Source organism: Ascidiella aspersa, chromosome 6, assembly GCF_963924565.1.
Source record: "Ascidiella aspersa chromosome 6, kaAscAspe10.2, whole genome shotgun sequence".
Classification (NCBI taxonomy): domain Eukaryota; kingdom Metazoa; phylum Chordata; class Ascidiacea; order Phlebobranchia; family Ascidiidae; genus Ascidiella; species Ascidiella aspersa.
In genome coordinates this window covers 6,278,409-6,303,722 of record NC_139452.1, presented here as the reverse complement: position 1 = coordinate 6,303,722, position 25,314 = coordinate 6,278,409, and the positions used below count along the sequence as shown (strand labels likewise).

The 25,314-nt window shown below is 37.5% G+C and overlaps 2 protein-coding genes across 4 annotated transcripts; both read left to right on the top strand.

Moving 5' to 3' along the window:
• Positions 1–3,026: 3,026 nt before the first annotated feature.
• On the top strand, positions 3,027–13,902 carry LOC146139379 (sarcoplasmic/endoplasmic reticulum calcium ATPase 1-like). Its single transcript, XM_083392417.1, has 19 exons — positions 3,027–3,144; positions 3,385–3,485; positions 3,715–3,819; positions 4,340–4,559; positions 4,765–4,850; positions 5,104–5,259; positions 5,604–5,708; positions 5,891–6,094; positions 7,440–7,631; positions 7,872–8,003; positions 8,156–8,288; positions 8,745–8,950; positions 9,416–9,599; positions 10,009–10,160; positions 10,472–10,692; positions 11,079–11,281; positions 11,654–11,739; positions 12,743–12,876; positions 13,599–13,902. The coding sequence occupies exons 1-19, from the start codon at positions 3,027–3,029 to the stop codon at positions 13,900–13,902; spliced, it is 3,042 nt and encodes a 1,013-aa protein (XP_083248543.1).
• A 1,184-nt stretch (positions 13,903–15,086) lies between these two features.
• Positions 15,087–24,128, top strand: LOC146139378 (placenta-specific gene 8 protein-like). Of its 3 annotated transcripts, none has more exons than XM_083391277.1 (4): positions 15,087–15,158; positions 16,372–16,492; positions 17,167–17,324; positions 23,495–24,128. In XM_083391277.1, the coding sequence occupies exons 1-4, from the start codon at positions 15,144–15,146 to the stop codon at positions 23,597–23,599; spliced, it is 399 nt and encodes a 132-aa protein (XP_083247403.1). In that variant the 5' UTR covers positions 15,087–15,143; the 3' UTR covers positions 23,600–24,128. The 3 variants fall into 3 exon arrangements, 2 of the variants coding, with proteins under 2 accessions (XP_083247403.1, XP_083247402.1); XM_083391276.1 differs by having other exon boundaries at positions 16,372–16,543; positions 23,495–24,123; XR_014501287.1 differs by lacking the exons at positions 15,087–15,158; positions 16,372–16,492; positions 17,167–17,324 and adding an exon at positions 18,517–22,439 and having other exon boundaries at positions 23,495–23,611.
• The last annotated feature ends 1,186 nt before the right edge of the window (positions 24,129–25,314 follow it).

Here is a 25,314-nt window from a genome sequence, read left to right as displayed (position 1 = left end):
ACAAGAAATCTAAATTCTTGTCACTTTATTCTTGTCACTTTTTGGCTAATCTGCAGATTCGGTGAAAAAACAATTCGATTCGGACTTCGACCAAACAATTATACCAGAATCCCGAGTTCGACTTCGGCCAAATGATCGATTTGGTCGATTTCTGACTCCAGGTCCGACTCTAACTTTGTATTTTACCAATTTACGTAACTATAATAAGGTGCATATTTAACAATTCACTCCTATTGGTGTCATATAATTCACCCACGCACTTTGTGGGAAAATATTCCATCACGTGCTCTTCCACCTTTACAATCTACAGCTTGCGGTCTTAGCAGCATATAAATTTGGTACTGCGCATGTAGGACTCGAGACTCGTAACCTTCTGTATAGTCTTGCTCGAGTCTCGGGTCCTAATCCGACTAGCAAAATTAACCAACTCCGTCGAATCTCGCTATCCGAGTCCAACCCCGAATCCGCAGCCCTGTCTGTTGGTAGGTATGTATCTATTACAATACAAAACCCTGTCAGAAAAAAATGGATTCGTTAAGTTGAAATCATTTTCAAGTAGAAACATAGCCTAACACGTAGGACGGATTTTCACTAATCGGCTCCAAGAGTTTAAAATAGGACTCAACAAACTATAACCCGAGGCCAAATGTGGCCCACTGGGAAATTCTAGGCCAACCAGTCCAGGGCAGACTACATTTTGATGAAATTTCGAACTGATCGACAGTTTTATAAACACAATGTAATTAGTTATTTATATTTTTTAAATGTAATTATAATCAAGATGATAAAGTTTTTTTATATAAAGTTCGACACCAAAATTTATTTAAATAATTTTGGCTTATTTGTATGTTTCAACATCACCATGAATTGAAAACGATTTGTTCGAGTACATCAGGTATAAATCCTTCTTTAAAAGTAATCAAATATATACTTTAAAATATCTTTAGCTTGGCGATTAAAACACTCTTTTTAATAAAGCAAAGAAATCACTCCTATTGTAAGTTTCAAAAAAATAAAATAAAAACTGTAGGCTATTACATTGGGGTAGGATTATATTATTAAAATCTTTACAACACTGATATTTTCAGTTTGTTCAAAAATGTTTATTGAGCAACGCTTTCTTAGAAGAATAAGAAATTACTATAAAATGTCACACATATAAAAAAATCATCCATGATTCAGATAAACCTATTTTCTTTAAATTCACCATCAATAAGGGCAGTTGTAACAAAATTGTGACATTGCAATTTGTTGCTTGAATTAAACAATGTTACAACGCAAGGATGGTTTGAAGCTTCGAAGCTTCTTTTCAGTGGAAGTTTGTGTATTGACCCAAATTTACCGAAATGATTGGCACCCAGTCTGCCAGGGCGACGTCAACTTGGATTATCATATTACGTTACGTAAGTTCACATGTCGTTTTATAATGCCGTCGATTAACATAAAGAAGTTAATAGTTGCTTCAAAAGCAAATATTTTGATGGAAGACCCTAGCAATAAAACGGGGTAAAAGGATCTAAACACAGCTCAATACTTTTGCAGATTTAAGCTTTCAACACACTCCGATATTTTGTCAAACAAATATCTCCCCAGTTGTTGTAACACAGCAGCTGTCGACATTCTTGTCGCGCGACACTAAAAAAATGGCACTTTTTAGCGCCAAATTTCACACGAGTGTTGAATTGATTACTTTCAAACAAAATACCAAAGGGGACAGATTATTTCCATAATCGAACTACTCCATTTTGTTGCGTTTCACATACAGACCAAACTTATCGATACACCACAAATTCGCAACTTGGTTTACTAACAGTCGCTAATATGACTTTCTTGTTCTTTATAATATGACCATAAGAATTGAAAATGAGACATTTTTTGTATTCATCCAAGCTGATTTATTTTACACAAGTGTATTATTCGTGTTTTAATTGACATTAAACAAAACCAGAATCCTTACAATTAGCCAAAAAAGAAAAGCATGTTTTGCGTACATGTTCCATCTCAACGCGGTTTAACCAATGTTTAAATATATCATCGACTATTGATATTTTGTTTAAACTCTTAATTGGCATTCTAGAATTCAAGAGACACTGCAATTGCATTTGCCATATCTAAATATGCGTAGTTTTCATTCTGAAACCTCGTGTTGTCCTACGTCAATATTAGTCAATTATTTAAGGCAGCTCGCGATTTAGGGCCAAACATACGCTTGTCAGCACGATGTAACACGTATAACCGGGATTGATACTTGTGCGCATTAAACACCAAACCAGCCCTTTTACAAACACGCGTAAATTATTCAGTTTTAAACGATCTGCCAAACAAATGCAAGCATCCCTAAAAACATCGGTAACCGAAAGCCTGCAAACCATTCCCGCTAGATTTTCTTAACGCCTCGCCATGTGGCCTTTTGACCCGACCTTGGATGCTAGCCGAAGTCACAGTGTCCCGATAGAGGTGACCAATCGTCACCTTCCCAGTCACAGCGGGTACCACTCGGGGTCAACAGTTGCTGTAGCCTGGCAGCGACTTGCTCGTATAAAAGCAACGGTTGACTTGGAGATATTCATCAGTTGCATTTGAGCTTCGTAGCAGCAACAACTACAACTTGAAAAGCAGCTTCACTGAGGTACGGTTCACTGAGTGTTGTGCATCAAAAAGCTTTACTGGTTGTTGTGTTAAAAAGCATTAATGTGCCTTGCAGCATGCTGGCAAAATAGAAACGCGAGTCGACGTGAAGAGTTGTAGGCATTTAAAAGGGTAGTTTTGCAGCAAAATTGTCTGTCCGCTTTAGTTAACTTTTTAATTTAATGCTATAACTTATGATTGTATTCATAACAATTTTAGCAATATTCTTCTGTTACTAAGTCTTATAACCTATGTAATTTATGAATTAATTCGTCTGACTTTTTAAGTTGTTTTATGGTTTCATTTCCTGATATATATAATATAGACAAACCACTGTAATCGATTTATATTTCTTTCAGCATTTAGTCGTGAGTCTAGTGATCAACCAGCGTCTGAACATGGATGACGCTTTCGCCAAAACTTCCACTGAGGTTCTCCGGCACTTCAATGTTTCTCAAGGCCAGGGTCTCAGCACCGAGCAGGTCAAAGAGAACCTAAAGAAATACGGACCCAACGGTAATCTTTACTACTAGAAAAATAACTGTATTTTTCACCATAAATAAACTGCATATGAGAGACGTTGAACTCAACTATTGCGTTGATGGTTTTACTGTAGTTGTTGGTTTTTATTTACTGTGAGTGATCCAAAGAGTAAATTGTTAATTTGCCTACAACCAGAGTTATCGTTTCTCTTAGTTATGTACTTAACTTGATGATATCGTCATTGTAACTCATTGATATTGTTTTTGTTTACAGAGTTGCCTGCCGAGGAGGGAAAGTCCCTTTGGCAGATGGTTGTCGAACAGTTCGAAGATCTTCTCGTCAGGATTCTTCTTCTGGCTGCCGTTATCTCCTTCGTGAGTACTATTTTTAAAATATTTTTGCTTATCATTGTAACACATCTTGGTGTTTTAAACCTTATAATATTCCATATGCCAGTGGTTTTTTGCTAGCCATGTTTCCACTGCGATATTTTCACAAATACACGCTCATAACATGTTCTCACTCTTTTCTACATCTTTTTGACCTACGTTTGTTAGTTTATTTGGTGATAAATAAACATTTATTTTGTTGCTTTTTTCACAGGTTCTCGCTTTGTTCGAGGATGGTGAAGAAAGCATCACCGCTTTTGTCGAACCTTTCGTCATTCTTCTTATTCTTATCGCCAACTCAATCATCGGAATCTGGCAGGTTGGTATTATTTGTTGCAAAAAACAATCCGGCAGCTCTTATTTTCAATGCAAAACGAAATGGTCACATTAAGTTATTTTACGATGTTATCCCAGAGAAGTTTCGGTAAAAATGATTCTTCGCTTTCTAAAATTTAGGAATAGGAATACGAAAACTTTTTCAGAGCAAAATATATATGCAACCATACTGAAGGACAAATGCAGTTTGAAATCAACAAAATTTAAACAAATCTTTAAAATTTAAATCTGAAACTTAATCGCTAGAACCTTGTTGTTTGGCTTTTGTTTACATGGTGTCTGTTTTTTAACCTTGAGGGATAGCAACAGATGGAGCGTCATCCATGATTGTGAACCACCCCGTGCTAATAACCCTTTAAAAAATATGAGGTCAACAATGAAATCACGAAAGTTGTAGTCGCGAAGCTGCATAACGTTTGTCAGTGAAATGCAGCAATCTGCCTAACTTTAATTCACAAATCAAACACACCCCCAAAAACGTCTCCGTGTTTTTCATTCCAAAGGAACGTAACGCCGAGGATGCGATCGAGGCTCTGAAGGAATACGAGCCGGAGATGGGCAAAGTTGTGAGGCAGGACCGCAACACTGTGCAGCGCATACTTGCCAAGAACATCGTGCCAGGTGACATCGTTGAGGTGTCGGTTGGTGACAAGGTGCCAGCTGACATTCGTCTACTCGCCATTCACTCCACAACGCTGCGAGTAGACCAGGCTATTCTCACAGGTAGGGATTGTCGGCTAAATGAAAGATAAACTGAATGGGATGAGAAAGTCAGTCATGTGTTTATAAAGTTGAAGTAAAACAAAAAGTGATTTAACTTGATTGTGCTTATCACAAGTTAGCTGTGAACAATTGATTTAAACATAATACGAGCAGTAATGTCTTTCATTCTTTTATTGATTAGGATTATAACTTTTTTTTATCATAGGCGAAAGCGTGAGTGTGATCAAACACACTGAAGCCGTTCCCGACATGAGAGCTGTCAATCAAGACAAGAAGAACCTTCTCTTCTCCGTAAGTTCGAAAACAAAAACTTCCTGAAGTTTCGAACAAAAAATTATTTTAACTCGGACAATGTTATTATATCTAACAATAAAAAAATAAAGAAGATCTTATATTTTCCCAAACTAGTTACCGACCGTTTCATTTAATGTACTACTCGTTTAAAAAAAACAATGATCAAAATGGTAGCTTTTTAAGGGTTTTAACCTCTAATGACCGACAGCTGTTTGGGGCTCGAACTTAAAAAGTTTCTTCGTTGCTCCAGGGCACCAACATTGCTTCTGGCAAGGCGACCGGGATCGTGATCGGAACGGGAAGCAACACTGAGATCGGCAAGATCCGCGACCAGATGGCCGAGACCGAAGCAGAGAAGACTCCGCTGCAACAGAAGCTTGACGAGTTCGGACAACAGCTTTCAAAGGTAAGTAGTAATCACAAAACACATACTTCACCACAAAAATGATTAGCAAATAATCCTCGAACTGTCCTGTTAAGCTTATAAAATCAAAGTCATTCTTTTTGTGATATTTATTTAAACAAGTATTCTCCCCTAACAAGCATCATTAGCTTCCAAACATGCAAAGATAACACACACCAGTTATTTATCCATCAACCGTATATGCGATTTTTTACATTGTTAACTTTCTTTGTAACGAGCTTTTAGCAACACATCCCGTTCGCTGTGTAGTTAAACATATGCTTGTGCTTACAATCACATACTATAAATGCGTATTCACCTAACTCTCAACTTTATTTTATTAACAGATCATCACCATCATCTGCATCGCTGTATGGGCGATCAACATCGGGCATTTCAACGACCCAGTCCACGGAGGTTCATGGTTCAAGGGAGCCATCTACTACTTCAAGGTTCATATTAATATTTATTAGTAATAAACAAAACCTGATTTAAAGATCATTCCAGTTTATGTCATATTGAGTCTTCTATGTCGATTTAATTTGTTAAAACGATGTATTAATTTGTGTAAAAGTTACTATATTGTCTTGATTAGTATTGCATGTACCCCTGGATTTATACTTTCTCTTTACAGATCGCGGTCGCCTTGGCTGTTGCCGCCATCCCTGAAGGACTTCCAGCTGTTATCACAACCTGCCTTGCTTTGGGGACCAGCAGAATGGCCAAGAAGAACTCGATCGTTCGCAGTCTCCCCTCTGTAGAGACCCTCGGATGCACTTCGGTCATCTGCTCCGACAAGACAGGAACACTCACTACCAACCAGATGTCCGTGTGCAGGGTAAGTTTCTCTTTGTTTTCCTTTCATTTCTTTTCTTTTTTCAAACTACTGTGTTCTCTTTTTCTTCCATCTTTTTTAATTAAGCGCTTTTTTAGCATTCGTCTTTACTTTTCTGTTCTCTCTGTCTATAGCTAAATTCTTCCTAATAGTTAATTGGACTGTTGTTTAAAAAAACTTCACTAACCTTTTAACCTTCTTATCAGTTCACTTTATTACTTTCTTGACTTTTATCTGGATAAATATTTAACTTGAAATTCTAATATTAAATATTTCTCAATACTTTTTCGCTTTTTTCACTTGACTTAAAATCTGTTAAATATTAATAATAGCAATTTCTCTCTACTCTTTTGCGATATTTCTCTTTTATTCTCTATTTCTTTTTTTCCATTCGCTTTTTCTCTATTGCTAAAGAAAATTTTTGCTACTCTGACTTACTGTAGTTTCACCATAAGTTAAACATCTTGTTTCTTACCTTTACTCTTCTACTTGTCATACAATTTTTCGCTACTTTCCCTACTATCTTCGCCTTTTAATACAAATGTCTTCACAGTTTCTATCATTTACTTCTACTTAGGCATAACTATTTGTCTGTACTTTCACTTTCTTATTCTTCTCGTTCTACTCTTTTCTGTTTTTCTGTTTTCATTTAATAATATCTAAACTGTGTGATTCAATTTTCTTCCCCAACTACGCTCACTACTTTCCAAATTAGTGCTGTTCTTTTTTCTTAAGTATACTGCGTCACCTTCTATTCTTGTAGCCGGATTTATTTCCTCACTCCGTATATTTCTTTACCCTCTTTATTTCGCCTTCTACTCATCTAAACTCACAACACGTTCTAATAACTCTATCATTTTATTCCTAACAAAGCTTTAAAATTCTCTCTGCTCTTTCAAAAACTTGCTTTAAATCTCTTGTCTTTGTCCTTTTTTTTTCATTTCTTTATCCGCTCTTGTTAAAAACACTTTCCAAAACCTGACTTTACTTCCTCTTTCTTCTTTGTTCTTTAAAATACTTACTCTAATTTCTTTAATTTATCTATTTTCGTTCTAAACGTCAAATTTATTTACCTTATCTTTACTCTTTGCAAAACTGCTTAATTTATTTACCTTTCTCTTCGCTCGTTCAAAAACTTACTATAATTATTTTCTTTTCTCTTTTTCTTTAAATAACTCACTGTAGTTCCCTTTCTTTTTTAAATTTTTCCCCAATCTCTTAATACTCCATAACTTTATCCCAGTTTTCTTGTTTATGCTTACATACAAACTTACCATATTTCCTTTCCATCTTTCTTTTCTCACTTAAAAACTTACTCTAATCCCCTCTCTCCTTCCTTTATTTACAGATGTTCGTGGTGGACAAAGTAATGGCCGACGGCGCCGCCTTTCACGAGTTCAGCATCTCCGGATCCACCTACGAGCCAAAGGGTGACGTCAGCAAAGACGGTCAGAAGATTCGCTGTAGCGACTTCGACGCGCTTACCGAGCTTTCCACCATCTGCGCTCTATGCAACGATTCGTCACTTGACTTCAACGAGGTGGGCTATTTAAGGGGAATTTCATAGCCTTTTTAATGCATTGCTTAAATACTGGCATAATAAGACTGCGTTAACCTTAAGACGCCTATAAATTGGTATTCAAGGGATCCTATTTCTGGATAATGAAAAGTTGAAACTAGAGTAGCTTAGCCACCCATAAAGAATAAAACTAAATATGCTTGCCAAACTTTTGAAATCTATACAAATTCTTCTTATTTAAAACTGTTATTTCGTTCTCAGGGCAAAGGAATTTACGAGAAGGTTGGCGAAGCGACCGAGACCGCACTGACCGTGCTTTGCGAGAAGATGAACGTCTTCAACACTGACCTCAGTGGTTTGAGCAAGTCTGCAAAATCGACTCCATGCAACAGCGTAAGTTGAAACTATAGATTTTCACAGAGAGCCTCTAACCCATACTTTATGTTCCATACATAAACCTCGTAAAGTATCTTTTTACATCTTTACCCCAAATCAACCACTCCCCATAACATATAAATATGATCACCATCTCCCTCTGGCGGCAGGTTATCAAGAGCATGATGAAGAAGGAGTTCACTCTGGAGTTCTCACGTGATCGCAAGTCGATGAGCACATTCTGCCGACCGACCGCCCCCTCATCCATCGGACCCAAGATGTTTGTTAAAGGAGCACCCGAAGGTACCCATTAGCTTAATAAAACAATAGGAGAAACGCTTAATAAAACAATAGGAGAAACGTGGAAATATATCTTACGGTTTATAGAGTTCAGTTTATCTGCACAGGTGTACTTTTCATCTTACATGAAAGTGTTTTTTCTCTTTACTCAAATTTTTAACTTTTATACTTATGTGAACAATAGAGATAAATTTAATTTAAATTACTCTTCTTTCTTTTACTTTCTTTTACTTTCTTTTAGTTCTCTGTTTTAATATTAAAAGACAACTTATTTGAAGTTTATTTGAATCTTTACCACAAAATTAAACCCAAAAGTACCAAATAATTCCCCGAATCTACATTTCCTTTCTCACGACACTTTCCGCAAACAAAAAAGCTTATTCCGCTTTTGCTCAACTTACTAACCTTTCTTTTTGCTATTGGCCTGTTACTACAAGCTTTCTTTTCTCACAATTTCAGGCGTTCTCGACCGCTGTACTTACGTCCGCGTTGGCAAGCAACGTGTTCCCATGACACCCGAAATCAAGGCCGAGATCCAGCGTCTGGTCAAGGAGTACGGAACCGGTCGGGACACCCTCCGCTGCCTGGCCCTCGGAACCGTGGACACCCCTCCAAGCCCTGGCCAAATGAACCTCTGCGACCCAACCAAGTTTGTCGAATATGAGGTGAGTTGTCTTTTTAATTAGGGGATGGCAGAATGTTTTGACTACAGACCGCAAAGTACTCTCATATAAATCACAAGGTTGGTCTTAATGTACCTCTTGAGAATTAATCTTTTAGTTTTGAACTTTATCCTTTGAACTTATGAAATCATACCAATCAGTTTTTATAGAACGCATGTCAGTTTGTGTTTTTTTATATGCAATATAATTTGTATACAATAAAACTCAAATAAATAGGGATTTTTGGCTGAAGGGCATAAAATATTCGTCGTTAGGTAATTGACATTAAACTGGCACAAAAGGGGTCTCAAATAGCCTTAGGCTCAGATTGTGAAAACATTTTGTTATTCATGGCATGTAGGTGAAACTTGTGGCTCATATAACGCTATACTTTTAAATACATGTCATCAAGATTACCACAATCCTATTCAAACAACAAAGTAAAAACATCTGTTGTTTTTTTCGCAGACTGGAATCACTTTCGTTGGAATCGTTGGCATGCTTGATCCTCCTCGCATGGAAGTCTTCCAGGCCGTGCAGGATTGCAGGGATGCAGGAATCCGCGTGATCGTCATCACCGGCGACAACAAGGCAACAGCTGAGGCGATCTGCAGACGCATCGGGGTCTTCGGGGAGGATGAGGACACAACTGGTGGGTTATTTGGCACATTAAGCCTTCAACCCCAGTAAAGAGTTAATAGACATTTCAGCTTTACAGCAGAATCTGATTATGATTTTTGCAAAACTGCCGTTAATTAAAACAACCTAATATCGTGGTAATATCGTTTAAATCGAAATCGGGCAATTTTGTTAAAAATTTGAATCATCTATTAAATCTTCTTGTCACACAACAGTTGGCTATAGGCAAAATTCAATAATGGAGTTAAAACAATTTTTAAACTGGTCTCTACTTTGTAATCGATGATTTACAATTGAGTCTGATTTTAGTAATTGTACAATTCCAAAGTTTGCCATTTGTTATTGATGTTAGAAAAAATTTAGATCAAACACACCTGCGTGTTAAAAACTACCTCTCACATAACCATGTTTATTGTTTTTAGGCAAATCCTACACTGGTCGCGAGTTCGACAACCTTTCCGCCGACGAACAGTTCAAAGCCTGTCTGAGATCTCGTCTCTTTGCACGAGTCGAACCCGCGCACAAGAGCAAGATCGTCGAATACCTGCAAGCTAACGGAGACGTCACCGCTATGGTAAGTCGGTTTAGGAGTGAGAGACAATGTGCAAAGTCAAAAGGAAGGTTTCCATGGCATTACGTTGTAGTTGCGGTCGGCTTGCAGTTTACAAAAATCTTTGACCAAACCAAGTTTCATAACCGAACGACTTGCATCAGAACAATTTTTTAAGTTAAAAAATTAAATCAAGACATTTGCAAGCAGTCAAGTGTACTAAAATTCTATTTAGAAACCCTTTATCGTTTTCGCACTGGCTTTAGTTGTGTGTCAATCAAAACTGGCATAACTTACAGAAACAACAAGGAATGACACTGTTTATTTTTGTGCAGACTGGCGACGGTGTGAACGACGCCCCTGCCCTCAAAAAGGCCGAGATTGGAATCGCAATGGGCAGTGGAACCGCGGTGGCCAAGAGCGCCTCCGACATGGTTTTGGCCGACGACAACTTCACTTCTATCGTGGCAGCCGTCGAGGAGGGCCGAGCAATCTACAACAACATGAAGCAGTTTATCCGCTATCTCATCTCATCCAACATCGGAGAAGTTGTCTGGTAAGTTAGTGCTAAGTTAGGCACAGCGTGAGCGAAAGTCCTATTTGCACACAACTGTAAAGTCACTTTAAATGCTTATCCAGCTTATTTTCGTCTAGTGCTAAGTTCGCGTCTTCTTCCCCTACTGGTGATCAATCACAGCCTTTCTTTAACTAATCCCATGTAAATAAGTAAAACACTATACTATTTGATAGTTTTAAAAAGCGGGAAAACCATTTAGACTTGTAACTTTAGGGAAGGCCTAGCTAGACCTCCAATATAGTTTAAGATGACTTGTTATACTCATTATTCAGTTTACCACCACAGTTTAACTCCGTTGCCCCATCTGGCGATCTATTTTGAACATGTTAAACATCAAGACTTAATACATCTATTCCACTATTCAGCATCTTCCTGGCCGCAGCACTCGGAGTGCCCGAAGCCCTCATCCCAGTCCAGCTCCTCTGGGTCAACCTAGTCACCGACGGTCTGCCCGCCACCGCCCTCAGCTTCAACCCTGCCGATCTGGATATTATGCAGAAGAAGCCAAGGTCAACCAAGGACTCTCTCATCAGCGGCTGGCTTATGGTGCGCTATTGCGCCGTTGGTGGTGAGTTACAAAAACATTGAACACAAACAAAACGTGTTTAGTTCAGGATATAGTAGAAAATGCTATCTAACCCCTGATTGTCTTAAACCAAAAACGGTTGTGGGCAAAAACAAGTAAAGACGTTTAAACATTGTACATTGTTACATTGTTTACCTATTTTTTTAAATCTGTAATTGCTAAACATTTACGTGATTAAACCAAGTGTATAAAATGTTATTGTTTAAAAGAACTTTTTCACTCTATGTATACTAAATATTGGTACACTTCATGTTGATCAACAATCAGCCGTGTATACCTACAATACAATAAGTGAAGGGTAAAGAAAAGGAGTTGAAATCTATATTTACTAAATATCAACATGATTTATCTCAGGATACGTCGGAATCGCAACCGTTGGCGCCTCCCTGTGGTGGTTCTTGTACGCCCCTAGTGGACCAGCTCTCTCCTGGTGGCAGATTGTAAGTATATGTTTTACAAAGTATTTTCAGCCGTAAACAATGATTTTTAAACTGGGGGGCGTGAGGTTCACAAGGGGGACGCGAGAAATTGCCAAACTCTGTGTGAATTATGACTAAACATTAGAGCGAAGTAATAGTTCTCTGCTACTAATCCTTAAATTAAAGATTTGCTATTCAACAAACAGTTACGTCCTACGCATTAACGCAACTTACCTGGAAATAAATTGCTGTTCTGCCTAATGTTGTTTTAGTTTGAATCACGATGGGGCGCGAGTTTTGTTAAAATTGTAAAAGGGGGGCGTGTCTCAAAAAGTCCAAGAACCACTGCGTGAGAACAAGCGTCGCAGTTAAACCTTGTTAAAGTTTCAACCATACTTCCTCCTTATATAACATACATTGGGTAGATTCATCCGCTTCAATTTATATCACAAAACCAACACAATGAATGTTTCTTAAGAACGTGGTGTATTTCATCGCTCTTTTGCCGCAGAAAAACGAACATCCTAATTTTAGATTTTTTTGAAGTGAACAATAGCGACTGTCATGACTCTAGTTGCTTTGTGTACTCTGTTAACTCCCGTTGCATTGTTATGGAATCACGTGAAAAGAAATCGCGCCCTAGAACAAACAATACCGTTTTGGCCTGCCGTTCCCCAAAAAAACCTGTTGTATACCCAAGCGCTTTTGTGGAAACAAAAGCACCAAGTATTACAACCGTATAAAATTCCGGATTCTGTTGAAAACAAAGGGCAGTTTCTTTAGAAAATCTCCTAAACCACACATGCTTCACTTTCTTCACAAACACGATAACTAAAGGCAAAAATTCCAGCATGAAATCGGTTTAACGACAATGCGTGTGAAACCAACAATATTTTCGCGATTGGCATTTGTTGTAATAACCTAAAATCTAATGCAAATTCTATTTGTCAGCATCTAGCTGACATTGCGTTTGCAAGGAATCAAACTTGGATAAAACAACCAACATATATTTATTTCCCAATAGACCCACTTCATGTCATGCACCGCCGACTCTGAGGACTTTTCCGGCATAGATTGCAAAATCTTCGAAGACCCTCACCCAATGACTATGGCCCTTTCTGTGCTTGTTGTCATCGAACTCTGCAACGCTTTGAACAGGTTGGTAAAGTTCAAATGCCTTTGCATTTAACTTACGGACAAAGTAATGTTAAATCGTTGCTCATATGAATTGCATTTTATTGTCAATGTAGCACTTTAACTATACGCAAAATACATATAAATGAGTTTTCTTATGAATTAAGTCAATCATTTTTTGTGACTCCTTGGCAATTTGTCTTCGACTAAATATTTGAAGTTCCTTACATCTATATTTAAAGTTCCTTACGCCGTAGCCATGTTTCAATATTGCAACTTTTTTGTTTGGATTTTGTTCTTGCATACCGAATGTTTAAAGGTGTCATCGTCAAGGGCAGCTGCTAAATTTGTAATGTGTAGCTGACACAAGAGTAGAGTATATGCTGTGATTCCCCATTACTCAAGTAATGTTGACTATAACGGTTACAGTATACTCGACTACAATCCTGATTAGGCAGACCATTTTGGTTGATAGGTTTCCTCAAATTCCAGTACCTTGTAATATGTAGTTTTCTTTGCCTATACTTGTAAAACAAATGCCGAATGATTCCCCTTATAGGTTCAGAATCATTATTACATAAGTTCCAGTTTCTGTCACACAACAACAAACAATTTTAGTTAAAATTTATTGGTATCTTCATCAACTTTTCTTAAAGGAATATCTATGTCCAAGAGCAAAACTCTGCATACCAAAGCGAAGACATAGCTACATCTTTCTAAATAATATACCTTTTGTTTTCGTCCAGCGTGTCAGAGAACCAGTCTATCATCCGTATGCCTCCATGGCAGAACATGTGGCTGGTGGGATCGATCGTGCTCTCTCTTGCTCTTCACTTTGTCATCCTCCACGTCGATCCTCTTCCCGTCGTCTTCCAGATCTGTCCTCTTGACTTCACCGAGTGGGCGATGGTGCTCAAGATCTCGCTCCCGGTCATCCTCTTGGATGAAGGACTCAAATACGTGGCCAGGAACTACATCGAAGGTGGGTTGAACGCTCGAGTTTTTTTCTATAGTTTTGAAACGCTTGTTGGCTTTTCCAACCGCCACTGATTATTCTCTTACAAAGCATTTGAAATCACAGTATAACGTAATTATTGTGGTGCTACAGTGTTTTCCTACAATTGGTAAACGCTTGCTTTTCTAATGGCCACTGGTTATTTTGTTACAAAGCATTTGAAATCACGATATAACCTACTGATTGTGGTTTATATCATGTAATTAGCCTCCATTGTTCTTTTAATTCAAAACTATAAATTAATTATGAATCGTGGTAACGTTTGGGATTTAAATGTCACACAACCATTAAATAAAACCACTTGCCAAGGGTTGGCCTGCCGTATAACCTGTGGTAAACAGCTTTTCGGAGAGGCTTAATTTTGACTATATTTAACCAACAGGTTTACTGGACATAAGCTTAAAATATGTTACTTTGCTCTTGACTTTCATGTGGTTTTACATATTTCCGAAACTAGCCATTTACTTTCTTAAAATAATAGAAAACAACACTTATAAAAATTTAATTGAAAACCCCCAGAAATGAAATGTTTAAACATTTACTGTATTGACATTTTACTAAACCATTTCTTGTGTTGTTTACAGGTGACGACTCAAAGAAATCCCAATAAACAATCCCATTGCTTCCCGAAAAAAAGAATTCAAGACCCTTAAACTCTTCCTGTTTTATTTATTTATTTATTTAATTTCTCCCTACGCGCATTGTTAATTCGGACGTGAATTTACTCTGGCGTTGTACGCGCGAAACGAAAACAGCTCCTTGGCAACAATAAATATTATTGAAGAATCTATTGTCCCGTACAGCTTAGTGACAGGGCTGAGCAATAGGATAGCAGCGCGCTAAACCGTTGTGCACTCTTTAGGGGAGCGTCGCCCGTCAGATTAAGACGTTATTTCCCCTTGTGTATAACAATGGTCATGCTGAGTTGTCTGACAAATAGTTTTCCATTCTCAGCAAGTTTTGGGCGTCAAAGGCCTAACAAGTGTAGTCAGGTAGTCTCGCAAACTTTGAGTCTCGAAACTCAAAAAATCTGGAGTATGATATTTAAAAAGCCTTCGGTTAAAAGCCACAAAACAGCAGAATAAACAGGCTAATGTGTTTCGAACGCTTCTTTCAGTTTAACAAGAAAACAGGTTTCGAAAAGCTTTAACGTTAAATAAACTTGTACTTTAATAGCGTGTTTCTAACTTGATAAAATTAAATGCTCTCTTTTCTGTTTAGAACACTTAGGGGTCTTGGATTTCGTGTTCACTAATCGAAATATCTTTTAAAGAAAATGGCAGTTAACGTGGTAAGTCCATAAGTTTGGTCGACGAACATTGTTGTTGTAGCACCTACTTTCTCACCTAATCCCGATATTTTCCAGCGTAGATGTTTTAAGGATATGCACAAAATAATTCTTAAGAAGGAAAACGTCCAACACATTTCGGTAGAAACATTTTAAATCACGCAAATTTCACATTTATTTTTTATTTATTTTGTTGTCCCATTAACGCAATGCTTGCGTTTGCTTGAAATCCAAAAACGCTTTATCTGTTATGGCGGGTTTCAAATTGTAGGCGAAAACTAGTCTATGGTCCTCGTTACAGATCCTGTGCTTGATAAGCCGCTTTACGGCTGACTATAGGCAACATACAAGCTGTCCAAACACGAAGGCGCGTTTTCCAAATTTACTTGTGTTGGTGCGAAAATAATCCCCAAAATGTGGTGTATGTCGTAAGTCCCCAGTTTTCAAAGTTTTGTACATTAACTCGACTCGAAATGCTTCTAAATATATTCAAATATTATTTGGTGCAATCAATTTTCTTATTTCGTGAATTATGTGTTATGTTCAGCTATGGATACCAGCATGTTCCTGTTTTCGTTTTTCTATAGGCCCAAACTACCTTTTTTGCACTTAATTGAATATAGGCTTACTAATAAATAATACAATGCACACTGTTCCAGTGACTTAATTTGCTTTACCTTATAGCAAGTCAAAATCAGCAAAGTAAATTAATATGTTCTCGTTGCTACTTTTATAACGATTTATCAGTGTTATAATGACTTAAGTCAATCACTGGACATTGACTTAAGTGCACTTAAATCACTGTTTACAAATAATTTGTCTTGACTTAAGTCGTTTGGTTAAATGACTTGGGTTGAAATGAAATGCTTTTCTTAAATATTTTAGGTAAAATTGGGTTATTTATTCTAATTTTTGTACATTGCTTGCTCTGTATTGTGTTTTTGGTATTTTAAGGTATTGCTTATAGTCGGACTAGTTTACTTAATTTTAATAGCTAATTTTTCATGACAAGGACTTGACTTGTAATTGACTTGCTCTAATAATGACTTTTGACTTGAACTTGACTTGTTATTTATTCAAAAACACTTGACTTGGACTTATTTTACAAATGACTTGACTAGGACTTACTAGTCATTTCAAAATGTCTAGCTACAGCATTGCGATTTATAACAATGCTTCAAGCGTTGTCCTACCTTGCCCTAATTGTTTGACACAGACCTACCAGCATCCCCAGTCCTACACTTCGTACGGCGGCCAGCTGCCCGCCGGTTCGACTGTTATAACCACCCAGCCTGTAGTCAACACGACCGTGGTCACCCAGCAGATCGGACCGAACGGTAGAGCCTGGAGCAGTGGAACTTGCGACTGCTTCGACGACTTGAAAAGCTGTACGTCAAAGTGTTTTAACTCCATGAGCATTAAAGCTATTAATGGTCTCGATACTGACAGCCTATATACTTCGGTTAAAAAGTTTAGGGAACCGCTCCGCTACCCAATGTTGTCATTACTATATGGCCCAATAGGCAAAATGTACCAAACTTAAAACTGCAATAATAACGATCAGCTTTTGGCAAATAGAGGCCTATTTATCTTCTAGTTTAAATATAATATTTATTCAAAATTTGCAAAGCTCTACGTTGGATAGCAAGCCATGGCTGTTATGCACAAATTATTTCGGTATCGGATCAGCACCGGTACCAGTATAGTGTCGAACAAGCGCTAATACCATCACTTCGTACTGGACATCGGCTTCGATTCAGAATTATCGAGTTTCTCTTGTTTTTACTGTATTGTTAAAATAAAACGCCTACTACCGGTACCTTTGTTCTGTAGTTCTGTAAATGTATAATATGAAATTTTCCCAGAAATCATGTTAATAGACCTTTATTGGGACTTTAGCCATAGGGTTTAGGTGGTTTACGCTTATAGGGTTAACAGAGCGAATGGTATGGCAAATCTGACTAAAACCAAGTTCTTCGTCAAATAACCAAAATAAAACTTTTTTATCAAGGTTGCCTCGCATTCTTTTGTTGCCACTTCTACTTCGCGTGCATCGCTTCGAGAATGGGAGAAAACTGCTGCGTCGGTTGTTCTGGCGAGCCGGCCGGATGTGTACCGGGCGGTCACCTTGCCATGAGGTCGAGGTTTCGGGCAACTCACGGCATACAGGTGACAAATAACGTCCAATATTTGAACAAGGGCTTTTACCGACTCCCGTAACAATGCCACTGTGACAAGCTGACCGAAAGCCCTTAAAATCAACTGCGAAAATAGTTGTAAAGGTTTTAGCTTTAAAAAGTTGTAAAGAAAAAGTTGTAAGGAAGAAAAAGGTTAAGAAACTATTTATTAAGGCTTGCATGTTTAACTGTTTAGTATTTTATAATAGTTTTGACAGAAAAAGCGCCATTTCAGTCCATGAATTTTGAATCCACAAATTATCTGATTCAGCTGACTCAAATTGGCTTGCATCAAGAGCAAGTTAATTAAAATTTTGGTTTGCGTGAAATTTAATAGAAACGTTACGTTATTGGACAGGTGTTGCGCTTCGGTTCGCCGCGCTCGAATAATTGCAAAGGTCAACTTTAAAAATGCTTCGGGCAGATTTTTGAAAAAGTCTAGAAAAAACACCGGATTAATTTTAGGATTAGTATCGAGCGCTGAGGAGTGATTTGCAGAATTGCGGGCGCTGGTCTAGAATCCTACCACAGTTCTAAAATCAACGCACAAAATTTGAGTTAGGGTGCGGGTTAGCGTTCGGGTGTGGGTGGGTCAAGTATTATTATATTCTTTGTTTAATAATAATACTTGACCCACCTTAACCCAAACGCTAACCCGCACCCTAATCCAAATGGTGTTTCGTTGTGGTAGGATTCTAGACCAGCGCCGAATTGCGTGCTGAGGTAGAGCAAAGAGACAATTATTAAATTTACAATTACATGCTTGTAATTTTCGTTAGTTTTAATAAGTTAAAACTTAAATTCGTAAAACTCATTAATTTTTTTTAATTCATGTTACATAATTGCATTTTAGCTAAAACATACATAAGTTATAGCACTTCAAACGATTTGTCGCACACTTTCAGTGTTTAGAGGTGTAGACCAAACTAACTAGCTTGAGAAGTAATTATACTCTGACGTTATCCTTTTGGGGTCGTGACTATTTGATTGACATATCCTTTAAAGCAAAGTTTAAAAGACAGGTCATTTGCTAGCTGCATGGTATTGGGTTTCAGATATATATATATATATATATAAGTGTTAAATATTGTGATTTATTGTAAACATAATTTTTCAAAATGATTTTTGGGTATATATTATATTATTAATTTGTTATGCGTTTTTAAAAGGTTTCAAAGTTGTTTAGTCCAGTTTTTAATCACTGGTAATTATTAAAATGACAGGCATTAATTTTCTATTATCATTCATCAGATTTTAGTTTGTCTAAGTTAGTTTTACCAATAGAGTTGCATAAATAACCTGCTGTGCTGATTGACATTTTTATAAAACACAGCTTTAAATATGGCTGCCCAATCCGGTATAACTTTCCATGAGGGTATGTGGGTTTGGGCAAAAGATGACACCTCTGTTTGGAGTCCTGTCAGAATAGCTGAAGTACACAATGACAATTATTTTGAAGTTGTTACGTTAGGCGGAAACTCCATGAAACTGCACGGAAGGGATATTCACTCAGTTGCATCTTGGAATTGCTTTGACGAAGAAATGCAGGGTGAATATTTTCATTCCGACCTATCGAAAATGACATCGCTCAACACACCGGCGGTTCTCTACTCGTTACGTGCAATGTACGAATGTGGTGTATTTTATCGCAAGCTTGGTTCTGGAACTATTCTTGCCATTAATCCCTTTCAGGAGTTTACAGAGATGTTCAATCGCAAAATGATCCTTGCCTATCATCGAGCTACGATGGCTGAACTGGGAGCCATGCCTGCTCATGTTTTTTCTGTCGTTGAGCGTGCCAGAAGGGACATGGAAATTGGTGTTGGTCTTTCTAATCAGTCTATTGTCATTAGCGGTGAAAGCGGGGCTGGTAAAACGTGGACCGTGTCATGCCTCATGCATTACCTTACCTACATTGGAATAGACACAAATAACAATGATATGTCACATTCAGATGAGCCTGTTTGTAATGCAACATATGACATTAACTTTCCGAAGCAACATCAAATCGAGAAAAGGATTTTAAGTTCAAACCCAGTCCTAGAAGCCTTTGGCAATGCTGCGACGGCGAGAAATCATAACAGCAGTCGGTTTGGGAAGTACATTCAGCTGCAGTATGATAGGTCTGGCCATATTGCTGGTGCAACTCTTCAAATTTACCTGCTTGAAAAAACAAGGGTAGCAAAGCGTGATTCAGCAGAGAAAAACTTTCACATTTTTTATCAGCTTGTTAATGGAACCACACCAGAAGAAAAATCAAAATTCTGCCTGGACATCAATCATTTTGAAGCAGGCGACAACTCAAATATCAACAGCAATGTTTCATTCCAAAAGTCAATGCAGTGTAATCTAGGTGAACACAATGTTCAGCAGTCTGCTGGCAACAACTTTATGGAAACGGAGGCAGCCTTCAGTGTAACAAAGAAAGCCATGCTGGCCATTGGAATTTCATCCCAGAAGCAGTGCGAAATATTCAAGGTTCTTTCTGCGCTTTTGCATCTGAGTAATGTTGAATTGAAAGGCGATGACGACTTTAATCCTTGTATGCCAAGCCAAAACTGCCAGCTGCATTTAAAGGTTGCCGCTTTTATCCTGGCTGTTCCGGTTAATAGCCTCGTGCAATCTGTTACTGTGCGTCGCATAGAAGCTGGGCGAAAGCGAGAGGGAAAAAGAAGAAGTGTGGTGAAGAAGTCCTGCACCAAACAGGAGTGTGCAGCCCGTATGGAATCTTTGATGAAGTCTATTTATGAGATGCTGTTCCACTGGATCGTTTCTGAGATTGTAAGTGAAATTTCCGCTGCCAATGATAAAGTGCAAAGTTTTATTGGCCTCCTTGACATTTACGGATTTGAGAGCTTTCAACGAAACGGCCTCGAGCAGCTCTGCATAAACTACGCAAACGAAAAACTTCAGCATTATTATGTTGAAAACTTTCTCAAGCAACAGCAGGAGGAACTAAGTCACGAGCACATAATCTGGAACACGTCTGAACTTGTTGATAAAATAGAATGCCTTCGGGTACTTGAATCACCGCAAAACAGCTTGTTTTCGTTGTTAAATGAAGAGTGTAGACTAAACCGGTCAACAAACGCTGTTCAGCTTATGAACAGAATCTTTCAGACTTTTAAGAAAGACAGATTTATTTCGAAGCAATATAAGGCAGCACCTTGTTTTGTTGTGAGCCACTATGCAAACAAGGTAGAGTACACAACGGACAGCTTAATCGCCAAAAACAAGGATGAGCTGCCTGCTGAAATTGTAGAGATTTTGCTTGACAGCAAAAACGAGTTTTTAAATTGTCTGCTGCAGCAGAAACCAGGCCTCAAGACAAACCACGAAGCAAACAAAGGAAAACACAACAAAACCGTTTTGAGACAATTCAAGCTATCGTTAGACAATCTGTTAAAAACAATGGCATCTACGAATTGCCATTACATCAGATGTATCAAGCCGAATGAGGAATCGCTGCCAAAACGCTTTGACTCATTTCATGTTGTAGAGCAGTTAAAATCCTCCGGAATCATAGAAACAATTCAGGTTTGTGGGCATTTTTTGCCACACAAAATGCGCTATCAACAGTTTTTTAACAACTTTTCATTTCTACTCTCTCGGCGCACAAATCGTATCATAACGAAGGATTTTCATCACATGTCCCCCACTGAAAAGTGTGAACTGATTATGAAAAACCTATCTAACACCTATGCGACAATTGATTTTTCAAGCTCTTGCCAGTTCGGAAGCTCTTCAGTTTTCCTCAGCGCAGAGTTGTATGAAATCCTGCATAAGGAAAGGGTTCAAGCTATGCTGGACAGTGTTAAGACAATCATTCCCTGGTGGCGTGCATTGAGGGCAAAGTGGTTTTGTCGGCAAGAAAGAGCGATCCTTATAGCTCAGAGAAATGAAGCAGCTGCATGCTTTCAAAGAACTTGGCGACTCAGACAGATGAAAGCTCAACTTCGCATCAAAAGAAAAAAGGAAATTTGTAAGAGAAATGCAGCTGCCTCTACCATACAAGCTTTCTATGTTGTCTACAAAAATGCAAAGAAGACTCGCTTGGAAATGGAATATCTCCAGCCACCAACATCTGTGAATAATAGAAGCAATTCGTTTGAAGAGAGTGATGGTGATGAATGCAGTTTTTTGAGTGTTTCACATATGCCTGTGAAATATGCTTCAGTGCAAGTGATGAGGCATTCTTCCGTATCGAATGCCACAATTCAAAGTGCGGTAACACCATTGTGTTTCCTTTTAAAACCTCAACTTTTGTACTCCGGCTTGCAACTTTTGTTGTGTAGCAAACTCTATAACTTGTACGTAACTCCGATTCAAGTAACAAAATTAGCATTTTGCAATACACAAAGCTGGCACAACATTTTTAACACTTTTGCACAATCGGATAACACTCAATTTAAGGTGCAGCCCATATTGCCTTTTTCTAATGTACTTCCAAAGTGTGCTACTTGAAAGTAAACTATTTCGTGTTATATGTTTTAAGAAATTTTCTGTTTCTCTACATGCTGTGTCATTGTGTATAATATATTATATTTAGAACAAAGCAAACTTTTGCTAACTGTGAAAGATATTAGCTTAAACACTGCACTTTGTAGAAACTTTTAGTATGTGCTATGTTAAACACTTTGGTTTTCTGTTGTGACCTTTTATTCATTGTTTCAAACCTATATACTTTAAAAACTTAAAACATTATGTTTTTCATATCGGTTGTTTTATCATGATTTTTAATTCTGAAGTGCTTGGCTTGGTGCTTTGTAAATTTTAAAGTCTGAACAAAAAAAACAATCTCTTAAAAGTTTAAAAGCATATACTTAACACCATGAAATTTTGGCGTTGTCGTTAAACACAGTTGTGTGCATCTGAGCATTACATTTCTAGATTATTTATGTCTTTTATTTGGTCGACATCGCTCACACTGCCAAAAAATCATATTATCTCGTTAAACATCTGTGTTTTTGTTGCCGCTAGATGGAGATATCAAGCTAGTTTAGGTACGCTTAGAAACCAAAAGTACAAATCTAAACAAACAACATAAACAAGATATTTCGACGTCCATGGAACTGCTCTGTTTTAGCAAACATAACCTGATGACGTGGTAAATAATTATTGCTTTTTAACAATTTGTACCACACACGCAAATTGGGAGCCCAATTTTGCGCGATTGTGGGATTTTTGGTGTCATATTTTGTTATTATTTTATTTGGTTCGTCCGTTCTTTTTAAATTCATTGATAAATATGACTTAAAAACTTAAGGCTACATACTCCTTTTACCTTAACGCAATTTTTCAGAAATTGTATATTGATGTGTTATTAACTATAACACAGTTATATTATAGATAAGAACTCAGCAATACCATTGCTTATTGTTTTAGTTAGGTAATTGTTAGAGATCGACCGATATCACTTTTTTGGACCGATACCCGATTTTTTTTATAATTTTGTTAACAGATGCCGATTTTTTTATATACCTGGGAAATGTTCAAAACTTGAATTATTAAAAATAAAATTCCAGTAATGTTTAGTTTATATACCTTTATTAATTATATAAACTAATATTTTGCATATTAACTTACTGTGTAGCTAAAACCTAATTTTTTGATCAAAATTGGGTTGTTTGTTGTACAGGAGAAATTCTATTATATTTTAGTAGGCTACTAAAATATCGGCCTACATTTACCGATATATTGGTAGAAGCCAAATATCGTCGATGTTATCAATAAACCGATATATCGGTCTATCTCGGCAGGCGTTTCACTCTGCGAAAAAAAAATGGCAGCTTAAAACAAGAAATTAGACGTAAAAAGTTATGCGTTAACGGGGAATTGCGTTTATTTTTGGTTTTCACATAAACTACAGCAGTAGGGCTGGATTTAATAAGCAAAAAAGCACGTACTTAGGCCACCAAGGAAAAGGGAGCACCACGGAATTATTGGTGCCTCAATATAATGAAATAATTCGAGTTGGTCTGTCTTTTCCATGGAAATAAGCCCGATTTAACTAACAGTTGACCCTGAAAAGAGGGCTCCAGCCAAGCTTGGCCCGGAATTTTTAATCACAAAAGTAATAAAATAGCGTATTCGAATGTGCTCTCATATAATGACACTTAAAATATTGTTTGTCTCACCAGGCAAAACTATTTTCCTCGGCAGGGCAACATCTGCAGCGATTGCTGCATGATCTATTGCTGCAAGCCATGTGCCATGTGCCAGCTCTCCAGGGAAATGAACAGACTGGGATACGCCGACAACTGCTAAAATATACTTCCGGGCCGCTTTTTAGGACCTTCCCTGAGGCCTAGATTCGTGGCCCGGTCGCGCGGCCTTTTTAAATGCTTAGTAGCTGAATGTATATTTTTTTGTTTGGCCTAGTCTAGGCCCTGATGGCGGCAAGCAGTATCGGAACTTCATGTAGGCCTACAAGGCTTCCGTTCAGTATTATTCTTTTTTGTTTGTCGCTCTGTACAATAGATTACTTTTGTTTATTAATCCTGTAGTCACTCCGCAACGTATTTACAATACAATTAAGTGCATTGCCGCTAAACTATATGATCCTGATTTTTGTAAAGCGACGTAGTCTAGTGTTCATTTGCACTAAAATGTAATTGTTAGTTACCGTACATTAGAAGTACGGTAGCCTACAACAATTCTATGAGCAGTCTCGATTAATTTTCATTTTTCCTCTAATTCAATGCAAACCTTCTACAGGCTTAATCTGTTACACTTTTGACTGTTTGTCGTCTAATTTTGGTTCCATTGTACATTTATGGCTATTATTAAAAAATAATCGTATAAAATGTGGCGCAGACTATCACTCCCAAAATTTACAAAGTGAGTGGAATAATGATCCGAGATCCGGTTACCAGGTGTGGCACCTTCATTTCAATCAGTGCTTCTCAACCTTTTTTCGCGGCAACCCAAATATTAAGATTTAATTAATTATGACGAGTAGGCCTAAGCTTTGGCGACCCAATTGTTTTTTCTTGTTAGCGAAATAAAAACTAGGTTCATGTAAGCGAAGAAAAATTAGACATTAGCATAAAGAACTTCGAATTTTAATAGTTATTATAAGACATTATTTGTATTGCTTCCTTAATTTTCTTAATTGAGAAATTTTGCTTGGTACCAATCTCAATTAGTATAAATATTTCCCAACCAAATCAAACAGCGACCCATAGGTTGAGAAGCACTGATTTAAATGTAAATTAACCCTATAGAAATGGCGGGCACGTCGATTGACGAAAACCATACATGACAACGCAGGCTGAAAAACTTCTATTAAACCCTGCAGATGAATCGCGTGGTGAATTCCATTGTGAGCTTTCGCGTTAAATATTTACCTTGCTTCTCTCCGACAAAGACAGTTGAATAACCGAATCGATTTGTCACAAAAAATGAGTTCTACGAAAAAGTTTACCTTGCTTCTCTCCGACAAAGACAAGTTGTATGTAAAACTCCGGTCGCGTTTGCCCGCTGAAAACTTTTTACAGCCCACTCATACGGCTACCTCGCTTGGCAATTGCAGTCAAGGTAAAAACAGTAGCATTGCAGCAAAAGTATCAACGTAAAACAAATCAGGGTAAAATACTCACCGTGGTGTTTTTTGGTGTAGGCCTAAGGAAAAGTTTAAGTTTTTTTCTTGAGGACTGTAGGTCGGATTATACTTAATAGTTCTAAAGTTGTCTAATTCGAACGCTAGTCTTAACGTGCAAATATTAGCCGTTTACATTCTTATAAAGAATAAAGTTCATTTTATTTCAATTGATTAAATTGATAAGGCTTATAGGTTAAATTTGAGTTAAATTTCTAGGTTTCGCGAATTCCGTAGTTCAGCTTAAATTGGGTAAACTGAAAAGTTCTAATTTTATTTTCAATATAGTTCGAAAAGCTGGGAAGTTTAACCTATATGACAAATTCGGAAGCAAGCATTTTAAGCCTCCGTTTAAAATTCCTTTTTTTCGGGCTAAGCAGTA